The sequence below is a fragment of the Malus domestica genome, chromosome 09 (assembly GCF_042453785.1).
Source record: "Malus domestica chromosome 09, GDT2T_hap1".
Lineage (NCBI taxonomy): Eukaryota > Viridiplantae > Streptophyta > Magnoliopsida > Rosales > Rosaceae > Malus > Malus domestica.
In genome coordinates, this window is record NC_091669.1 from 5,356,150 (window position 1) to 5,367,374 (window position 11,225).

The 11,225-nt window shown below is 40.6% G+C and overlaps 1 protein-coding gene and 1 long non-coding RNA gene across 2 annotated transcripts; both read left to right on the forward strand.

Moving 5' to 3' along the window:
* The first annotated feature begins 1,450 nt into the window (after positions 1-1,450).
* Positions 1,451-4,057, forward strand: LOC103442486 (glucan endo-1,3-beta-D-glucosidase). The gene has a single exon (XM_008381278.4). It carries the CDS (start codon positions 1,748-1,750, stop codon positions 3,944-3,946), a length of 2,199 nt encoding a protein of 732 aa, XP_008379500.3. The 5' UTR covers positions 1,451-1,747; the 3' UTR covers positions 3,947-4,057.
* A 5,431-nt stretch (positions 4,058-9,488) lies between these two features.
* On the forward strand, positions 9,489-10,500 carry LOC139187954 (uncharacterized). The gene is made up of 2 exons (XR_011570994.1): positions 9,489-9,550; positions 10,320-10,500. It is a non-coding gene; the product is annotated as an uncharacterized lncRNA (long non-coding RNA).
* Positions 10,501-11,225: the final 725 nt, after the last annotated feature.

Below are 11,225 nucleotides of genomic sequence, written 5' to 3' on the forward strand. Positions count from 1 at the left end.
GTTATTTAATGTTGTTTCATATTGTTTAATGTTGTTTCATGTTACTTAATTTAATTTAATGTTGTATAATGGCTTAGGAATTTATAGGAAAAAAATAGAATTTTAAAAAAAATATGAAACAAATTTTGTGACATAGAAGTTATAGGAAAAAAATGGAATTTAAAAAAAAAATATGAAACAAATTTTGTGAAATAGAAGTTATAGGAAAAAATAGAAGTTATATGAAAATTCCCGAGCCCTCTGGCCTAACCCTCGGTTAGAGACGGTTTTAGGGCTATTTTCGGCCCTCTGGACCCTTCGGTTGGAGATGGCCTAATCACTATGTTATTATAATTTTTTTCTCTTGAACGGGAATGAGTTCGGAATGAGTTAGTCATAATAATTTTGTTTGAATTTGTCTTTGGTAAGCCAAAATCTCATTTTGATTAGACAATATTACTTTAGTTTAGTTGTATTTCTTTTATCCGAATTTATACTCTTTGATAATTTGATTGACAGAGAAAAGCGAGTGATTTTTGCATACAATTTTTTTTTCACCTTTATCAATCTTTGAGTTCAATGGCTAGAAAAAAGATAAGATTTTGCAAAAAGTGAGAGAATGTGTGCTGAAATTATTTTTCAAACATTCTTAATGTAACTAAACCACGTAAGATTGTCGTGTTCTTATTTGCCACTCTCGTGCAAGGCAGCTTAGACACTTGATCATCTTCAAGAACAGAGTCAGAAATTTCTTCTAATGGGGCAACAAAAAACAACTAAGAAAACATTATTATAGTATGGTTATACGCAATATGATATTAAAGATGGTTTCAAATGATGATGTATCACAATTCTAATGTTACAAAAATTTCAATATAGTAGTGGAAAGTGGCAAAGTGATGAGAAAAATATAAGTACATGATAGGCGGGAGAGAGTTTTTTCGGTTTGAATATATGACAGAACAAGAGCACTATTGCTCATATAATATTTGATATGAAGTATAAGTAGAATGAATATGTGTTGGATATTATATACATATATTTTCTTTAAAGATAATCCATGTATATTATATAATTGTAGTATGCAACTAAACAAACGAATTACTTGAGTGAGAGCATCTGCCCTGTGTGAGCCTTCATTGGCTCTATCCATGATCGTCTTTTTTGCGAATTAACGTGACGGTACATTTAGTTTTGTTACCCAAGAAAATAAAAAAGAGAACATTCTTTTCACTTTTGAATTACAATTTTCGGAGTTATGCAAAGTTTACAACAAACAAAAATCGAGGCTCAAAACCACCCAACAAGTCATATATTTGCTTGCCTATGAAGTATTCTGAAATCCTATATTTATTTTGGGTATCCCTTCCTTCAAATCAAAGTACATTTGGATATCTTGCAATCCTCCCAAGTCCCCCATCCGGATTCCAAATTTCCCAATATATTTAAAGTTCTTCCTTCTTGTTTGGTAACTAACTGCTAGGAAAAAACCCCACCATTTCCTCCTACCTTCCTCCTCTTGGCTCCTACCCAATTCCCACCAAATCATCCAAAATCCTTTTATTTTCTTGTAATTTTTTAATTCAAAGGATTTTTCGATCTAATCTATATTGTCGGCACAGTGATCTAAACTTTGGTTATAAATAAACACACATGCTACAGTCAACTTAACTTCGCTCAGGTTTGCGTTATTATCGACATTTTTAATTTAAAATTTATTTCTTACGCGTTCATCATTTAAATCTTTAACTTACTATCATACCATACAATGTTGAAAAAAGTGAAAAGGAAAGTCAAAACCTTGGTAAAACCCAAGAAAAATCCCTATAAACCACCACCCCCTCCATCTTCATTTCCATCATTACCACCTCCGGAAGAAGAATCCCAAACCATGTCGCCACCGACGCAACAAACTTTCCGGCCACCCGCCACCGCTGACCCATTCCTCTTTCCCCAAACCCAATCCACCGTCCTCCCCGACCCGTCAAACTTCTTCTCCCCAAACCTCCTCTCATCCCCTCTCCCCACCAACTCTTTCTTCCAAAATTTCGTCCTTAAAAACGGCGACCAACCCGAATACTTCCACCCCTACGCCGTCAAATCCTCCTCCGCCGCCCTAACCATCTCGTACCCATCTCGCTTCTCCACCTCCGCCTTCATATACCAAATCTTCATCGCCGATCTCACCATCTCCGCCGCTCAAAACCCCGGTTCCCCACAACCCCACAAAATCTCCTCCTTCAACGACCTCAGCGTCACATTGGATTTCCCCTCCTCCAACCTCAGCTTCTTCCTCGTCCGCGGCAGCCCATTCATCACCTGCTCTGTTTCCAACTCGACCTCTCTTTCAATCTCCACCATCCACGCAATCCTCTCGTGTTCATCAAACGGCTCAAAGACCAAATACACCATCAAGCTCAATAGCAATCAGACATGGCTTGTATACACTTCTTCCCCGATCGATTTGACAACCAGCGGCCTGTCACTGATCACCTCCAATGGGTTTTCTGGTATTGTTCGGATTGCGATATTGCCCAATTCGGATCCGAAATTTGAGGCGATCCTCGACCGGTTCAGCTCTTGCTACCCGGTTTCCGGCGAAGCGGTTTTCACTAAGCCGTTTGCTTTGGAGTACAAATGGGAGAAAAAAGGATGGGGCGAATTGCTCATGCTTGCTCATCCTCTGCACCTCCAGCTTCTCTCCAGCGAGGATTCTGACGTCACCGTTTTGGAGGATTTCAAGTTCAAGAGCATTGATGGGGATCTTGTTGGCGTTGTTGGCGATTCGTGGGCGCTGAAACCCGACCCTGTTTCGATCACCTGGCATTCGAGTCGAGGTGTTGGAGAAGATTCGTATGCTGAAGTTGTTTCTGCACTAGTTAAGGATGTAGGGGAGCTGAATTCGAGTGGGATAGCTACAACATCTTCGTACTTTTATGGAAAATTGATAGCAAGGGCGGCAAGGCTGGCTTTGATCGCAGAGGAGGTGGATTATCTCGATGTGATTCCGACGATTAGGAAGTTCCTGAAGGAAACGATTGAGCCGTGGCTGGTTGGAACTTTCGGGGGGAATGGTTTCTTGTATGACAAGAAATGGGGTGGCATTGTCACGAAACAAGGAGCAACCGATTCTGGTGCAGATTTTGGGTTTGGAATTTATAATGATCACCATTATCATCTGGGGTACTTTGTTTATGGGATTTCAGTGCTTGTGAAAATTGATCCTGCTTGGGGGAGGAAGTATCGGGCTCAAGCTTATTCGCTTGCTGCTGATTATTTGACGGTAGGCAGGCGATCACATTCGCATTATCCACGCTTACGGTGCTTTGATTTTTACAAATTACACTCGTGGGCAGGCGGGTTAACTGAGTTTGCAGATGGTCGTAATCAGGAGAGCACGAGTGAGGCAGTGAATGCCTACTATTCAGCTGCATTGTTGGGCTTAGCTTATGGAGACACCCATCTTGTGGCCACAGGATCAATTCTTGCAGCTTTGGAGATTCGGGCAGCGCAAATGTGGTGGCACGTAAAAGAGGGGGGTAACATGTATGAGGAGGATTTCACAAGGGAAAATCGTTTGGTTGGAGTTTTATGGAATAACAAGAGGGACAGCGGACTTTGGTTCGCTCCTCCGGAGTGGAAAGAGTGCAGGCTTGGAATTCAGTTGCTACCGCTATTGCCGATCACTGAGGCCTTGTTTTCAGATGTTGGCTTTGTTAGGGATCTTGTGAAGTGGACACTACCGGCTTTGAGTAGGGAGGGAGTAGGAGAAGGATGGAAAGGATTTGTCTATTCCTTGGAAGGGATTTATGACAAAGAAGGCGCTTTGGGGAAGATAAGGAACTTGAATGGTTACGATGATGGTAACTCGCTTACGAATCTTTTGTGGTGGATCCACAGCAGAGGAGAGGAAGCAGCGGAATTCGGACTTGGACATAACATTTGCTGGTCTAGGCACTATCATTAAATTTGGTTGCATTACAATTTGTGATTGTGATTTCCTTCTCTGTTGTATTTACTGTTGTGTTTCGATTGACATACATCTGTTTTTTCTACTGAATTATAAGCTTTCTATCTATTTCGATCCCGTTGTATTTACCTGTTGTTGTTGAAACCATATATCATATTTTTGATGACTTTAATGTCAAGAAACATTGACGCGACAAGGGGAGTCGAATTCTAAAATTTTGAAGATCGAGAACTACAAGGTTTTTTCTTTCACAGCATGAACAGAACCGAACACAAAAGCCAATAGAAACCCACAGAACCTGAACAAGGACTCGGATGAGAATCGCCCTACAAACGCCACCCTAACCCATTCTTCGCCGCTATATACTCCATTACATAGATGAGCAGTAGGGTTAATTAAATGCCTGACAAGAATCAAGACCTTATTAAGAGAAAAATTGCATACCACTAAAAAAAAGAACCAGAACTCTTCACTCTGTGATAAGTCATCTTGATCATCTTCCGAATCTGGGTCATCTTCCGAATCTGAGTCATCTTCTGAATCTTGGTCCTCCTCCATGATTCCTAACACTGCTATTGTTGAAGTATAAGCATTGCTGCAGGTCCTAATCCCAGAGAAGTTTAAAGAATCCAAGTGTAGTGTTCTGGTTTAACACCGCTTTGTAGCCGCGAATCCAATGAGATCCAAGGAGCAACGAACTCCATTTTCATCCTTGTGCATTCTCTGAAATCCTAGCTTCATCTTCCTTTCAATCTCTCGTTGAAAACCTAAACAAATCTTCACCGAAATTCACGGTGTTTGTCAGTGAATCCCACTTTGGAGAAATAAGGGACTCATATGTGCTAATAAATAATTGTTGAATTATTTCTTATATTTTCAATCGGTTTTATGGTAGAACCAAAGTTGAGCATGAAAAAAATTGAAACAAAAATTGCCGGCAATTGGAAAATTAAAAAGCTCCGGAAGAAGCTGTATAGACACCACATGAAGGGGTGGTTTGGGAGTGAGGTGCTTAAAAAAAAACACCCATGAAAAAAAGTTGTGAGGGTTTTAATTGTTTGGTAAACTGAAAAAAAAAAGGCTTATTTTGGAAGCTGCTATGAGAATAAGCTGATATCAAAGGAAAACTTGCTTTTTGCTTTTTTTTCAAAACACACGGAGCTACAGTGCTCCTTTAATAAAAAGACCCACTGCTTTTTTTTCCAAAAGCACTTTTACAAAAATGTTTACCAAACACTCTGCTGATTTATTTCACAGCCGCTTATTCTCACAGCACAGCCGCTTATTCTCAATGCACAACCGCTTATTCTCACAGCAGCATTTTTTCAAAGCATAGCAATACCAAATCAGCCCAAAAAGAAACGCCAAACATGACTTCTATATGCCTGCTCAACAATCAACTTGAAACTTACCAGCGACACAAACTCGTAACTTCTGGTGGGTTTTCTGGGATCATCCGGATAGCTATGTTGCCGAGTTCTAATCCAAAATCCGAGTCATTTCTGGACAAGTTCAGTTCTTGCTACCCGGTTTCCGGCGATGGAGCTTTCACAAAACAGTTTTGTTTGGAGTATAAGTGGGAAAAGAAGGGGTGTGGGGATCTGATAATATGCTTGCTCATACCCTCCACCTGCAGCTTGTCTCTGTTGATGAAAGTACTGCAACTGGTTTGAATGATTTGAAGTACAAAAGCATTGATGGTGATCTTGTAGGCGTTGTCGGCAATTCGTGGGTTTTGAATCCAAGTTCTTTTTGGATCACTTGGCATTCAATCAGAGGTGTCAATGAGGATTCGTATACCGAAATCATTTCTGCACTACGTAAAAATGTTAGATAAAAATCTCAAATTTTTGCACGAACAAGCCAAGGGACACACAAACATCCTCCAATTGGAATCACTCCAAAATTCATCCATTTGGCCACTTTTTGCTCAAGAAGAAGTCGAATGTCGTACATTGAAAATATAAAGCAAAGTATCAAAATTCTACCAAAACATACTAAGAACGAGGTAAAATATATAATATGAAATTGACTCATCAATTAGCTCTCTCAATTCATCTAGGGTACTTTGTTTATGCCATTTCGGTGCTCGCGAAGATTGATCCAGAATGGGGGAGTAAGTATAGACCTCAAGCTTATTCAATGGCGATGGATTTCATTAACTGTTGTGTTTGGCTCATACATTTGTGAGTAATTATGAGTCATGTATTGACAACAATTAAAGACATGGTGACTGCCACAAGCAAAGTTGGAAGCAAGCAAGACTTGGCTTTGTGTTTGCTTGCACACAATTGTGCATGTTTTCTCTTCTATGCTTTAAATGACAAATGGAGAAAAGTCGTACTTTATAGACTAGGTATAGACTTTGGTGCATGCTAGGTAGGCTAGGTAATAATTATGTCATGTGAACTTAAGATTTTTTGGTCTTGTTTGTTGGCATAGTTACTAGTGTATGCTTATAATTAGATGCAATATTTGTGCATTTAGTAATGCTTAGAAAGTGAGAGAGTAAGCATCATAGAAGCATCCAAGGGGGGAGCATCAGGCTCTCCCATGGGAAAGGTTGAACATGGGTTGAGAGAAAATCAAGAGAGTTAGAGTGAAAAGTATTATAGTGAAAGAACTCTTGGGGTAGAGTGAGGTTCTTAGGAAAATTCTATGAGTGGGTGTGCAAGGGATTCGGGATTGAGTTATGTTGATTTAACTCATGTGTACTTGTACTGTTATTCTCATAGTGAAGAGCAATATCTCTCCGATGACGTAGGCATGTTTTGCTGAACCTCGTAAATTTCTCAGTGTCTTTATTTCTTATATTTTATTCTGTTGAACTGAGTGTGATTTGGTGAGGTCGTAATATGAATCTCGTTTCCTCACTAACAAACGGGCCAAGGCACAATAATTGGTATCAGAGCATCGTTGGGCGCTTGATTCGTTACAGGTCCAGATTTGTTGTTCACCATGGAATTTTCAGTTGAGCAGTTTAATGGGAGAGGCGATTTTACTTTTGGTAAAGGAGAGTAATGGAAGCCTGAAGAAATGGAAGCCGTGTTCAGGGATGCTTGGATCAACTGTGAAAGTTGATGTTGAGGAAGAAGAAAAATGCATTTTTCTTCTTACCTCACTTTCAGATTCATACGAGAACCTTGTGAAACTTTACTGCATGGAAAGATACAGTAAGTTTGGAGCAGGTGCAAACTTCTTTGGTGTGGAATAATACACAAAGGAGACCATGGATGATGGTGGGCACGAGACTGCTTAAGTTATTCAAGGTTGGAATTGTGGAAGAAAATTGGAAAGAGGATCTGAGAGAGACAACATGTTCAAATCCGGTTTCGGAGGCAAAGGTCCACAGTGCTACGGTGCAAGGTCGGGTCGTAGCAAGTTTGTGACATAAGGCTTCGAGTATGCCCTCTAGGTACTAGAAGCAACACTTCTCCTGGTGATCTATAGTCTCAAGTGTTGTAGCGGTTTTGCAGCAGGTGGAGCTATGGGATTCACAGGTGATGAGATGGTCCTGAGGTAGGAGGAAATGTGGGAATTTTGTCTGGCTCGATGGGTTGTTGCTGGAAACGGGCGCGTTGACGAATTTCCAGGTTGCAGACAATGAAGAAAAGGAAAACATGTTGGAAGAGACGAGGGTGTGTTGAGATCCTGTCTGAAGCTAAATGGTGAATTTTAGCTTGCAGCAACTACACATGCATTGGCAGTGACTGAATCGGAACAGGACCAATGAGGTTGATTCAGGGTATGTATGCTGGTACGTAAGGCCAATGAGCTTTGGTGATGGGTGCAAGGATTTTTGCATGGTGTATTCGCCAAGGTGGAGATTGTTGTGTTTGGCTCATATATTTGTGAGTAATTATGAGTCATGTGTTGACAACAATTGAAGATATGGTGACTGCCACAAGCAAAGTTGGAAGCAAGCAAGACTTGACTTTGTGTTTGCTTGCACACAATTGTGCATGTTTTCTCTTCTATGCATTAAATGACAAATGGAGAAAAATCGTACTTTATAGACTAGGTATAGACTTTGGTGCATGCTAGGTAGGCTAGGTAATAATTATGTCATGTGAACTTAAGACTTTTTGTTCTTGTTTGTTGGCATAGTTGCTAGTGTATGCCTATAACTAGACGCAATATTTGTGCATTTAGTAATGCTTAGAAAGTGAGAGAGTAAGCATCATAGAAGCATCCAAGGGGGGAGCATCGGGCTCTCCCATGGGAAAGGTTGAACATGTGTTGAGAGAAAATCAAGAGAGTTAGAGTGAAAAGTATTCTAGTGAAAGAACTCTTGGGGTAGGGTGAAACTCTTGGAAAAATTCTATGAGTGGGTGTGCAAGGGATTCGGGATTGAGTTATGTTGATTTAACTCATGTGTACTTGTACTGTTATTCTTATAGTGAAGAGCAATATCTCTCCGATGACGTAGGCATGTTTTTGCTGAACCTCGTAAATTTCTCAGTGAAACACCCCAACCCCATTTTATTTTAAAAATAGTTTTAATTCTTAATTGGTGAGCCCGTGGGGCCCACCTTGTTTTATTTTATTTTATTTTTTGTGTGTTTTCCCGGTCTCTCTCTCTCTCTCTTCTTTTCTCTATCTCTCCCCGTAGCTCTCTCTCAATTCTCCCGAACCTCTTTCCCTCAACCTCTCGCATCTCTCTCCCCCTGGACTCACGAAGACCCTATCAGCCTCAGGAGAGGCTCGCCATAAGCCCAGGACTCTCTATTTCTGCCAGTTCGACGGCACGGAGCAAAGCTCCGGTGAACTCCCTCCCTCCCTCTTTTTCCGTTAAGTAAGTCGAATCTCTCATTCTCGTTGTTAGATTGTTGCTTGGTTGTGTTTTAGGAGCTTGAACCTTCCCTTTCTACGTAGGTTTTGCTTCGTAAATCGTTGTGGGTGAGCACACCCGTTTTCCGGCGAACTGTGGACTTTGGAAGCTTTTTCCGGTCACCTCCGACCGAGTCACGGATTTTGGAAGGTAGAAACCTCTTCCTCTCTCCCTGTTCTTCATGGTTGTACTTAGATCGGAGCCCAAACCCATGTTTTCCGGTGACCGGAGCTGTAGCAGCTCCGGCCTTCTTCTTCCTCGGCACCAGGCCATCCGGCCTTCCCCTTTCCCCTTCGGGCCTTAAGCCCGTTAAACCCCAGCCCATTTCTTTTATTTTTGTTAGTTTATTTTAAAACCCCAAGAAAGGCCTCGGGCCTTATTTAAATGGCCTTGGGCCGGTGGCTTTTAAAAGGGGCTTAAAGCCCTATTTTTCTTTATTTTTTTTTTAGGCCTTAAGGCCTTTGTGATTTTGTGGCCGTGTGTGTGTGTGTATGTACTTATGCATGCACATGCATGCCGTATGTGTGTGTGTGTTTGGGCTAAAGCCCAAACCCCCATTCTCACCCTAAAGCCTTTTAACCCAAAATCTTAGGTTCCTAAAACCTTAGAAAACCCTAAACTCATCCAATCCCAAATCCCCTATTTTATTTAATTCAAGCCCAAATCTTTTAGAAAATCCTTTTATTTATTTATTATATTATTGTGCTTAGGGGCAATTATTGTGACGTTTCCTTCTTCGCTAGTGGCGCAGCTTTTGGCAACTAAGTACTGTGAGTGGACCCCTTCTAAAATTACATGATTTTATAGTAATTGCATAAATGATTAGCATGCCTACGAATTTTGTGAATTGATTTATATCAATCCTGTTTATTGAATTTATTGATTATTGTCTCGTGTTTTGGTGAGGAATTAATTGTTAGCCTATTTTGAGCTATATTTTAATATATATCATATTTTCTATAAAAACCATGAATTGGTAGACTATCTGATAGATGACGATAGGATGCTAGAACATGTTTTTGAACCCTTCTTTATAGTGTAGACGATGATCGGTAATCTATGCTATGAAGTGGTTATTTATGAGATGCGTAAATATTTGTGCGTACCTAGTAGACACTATGCCGCCTGGGGCGAGGAACTGGTGTTGGCATGTAGGCCGGGAGAAATAATCCCTAGCTACGGGCTGAGGGACATGAAGAGGCATTGGGCCAGGTGGTAGTTATCTCTGGCCACGGGCGCAGAGACTTAGGTGCAGGCATTGGGTCGGGAGTTATATTTATTCGGTGATCTTACTAGCAGCACACCGCGTTTACGAGACGATTTATGAGACGTTTGATATTTCGATTTCGGCGATGCTTTTCAGCGATATATGGCTTTTAAGATATTTTTGGCATGCTAAGATTTTTATTAAATCCATCACTTATTATGCTAGTAGTTTTCATTTATTTAAATTGTGGGGGTTAGTATCTTGATAACTGTTTTATTATTATTATATACATAAACTTGGTCCACTCACCTTTGTTTTGCGCCCCCATTCAGGACTTAGAATCAAGGCACCTAATCCCGGCGTCAAGGCACTTCCGCAGCAGCATCTTCGGATCCTCTCGATGTAGGACTTACTTCTTTATTCATTCAATTATATCTTAATTCTTTTTAGTGATTAGGTTTAGTTGTATGCTCTGAGCACGTTCCTAAAATTATTAATTCATAGTATTTTAAATTCATAACCCGTATTTATTTCTTATTCTTAGCTTTTGTATCAATTAATGGCTTTCGTCACCCCGGGTGTCGGCCAGCACGTGTCGGTCCTGGTATTCGGAGAATATCAGGGTCGGGGCGTGTCACTCGGTGTTTTTATTTCTTGTATTTTATTCTATTGAACTGAGTGTGATTTGGTGAGGTTGTAATCTGAATCTCGTTTCCGCACTAACAAACGGGTCAAGGCACAACATTAACTTGGGAAGCAAGCAATCTAGCTCAAATTATCCACGTTTGAGATGCTTTGATATGTTTACGTTACACTCATGGGCATGAGAGGTTAACTGAATTCTGGGACGGGCGTAATCAAGAGAGCACAAGCGAGGCACTGAATGTGTACTACTCAGCTGCATTGATGGGGTTAACATATGGAGATGACGATCTTGTTGCCACAGGATCAATGCTTGGAGAAATTTTTAGTTGTGACGGGAACACAAGTAATATACCACGTGTTTTAATAGGAATTGTGAGAAATTTTATTTTTTAAGTTATTAACTTTTTAGCACACATATCCTACCATTTGTTTAGTAACACGTGATGTACCATCCCGTATACCGGTCACACTGAAAAATCTCTCCAATGCTTGCCGCATTGGAAATGCATGCAACAAAAGTTTGGTGGCACGTAAGAGAGAGAGAGAGAGAGAGAGAGAGAGAGAGAGAGAGAGAATGTTCGAGGGAGATTTTA

What these genes read in the sequence shown, in the direction of transcription:
- LOC103442486 (XM_008381278.4), top strand. Translation starts at nt 1,748, where the DNA reads ATGTTGAAAAAAGTGAAAAGGAAAGTCAAAACCTTGGTAAAACCCAAG.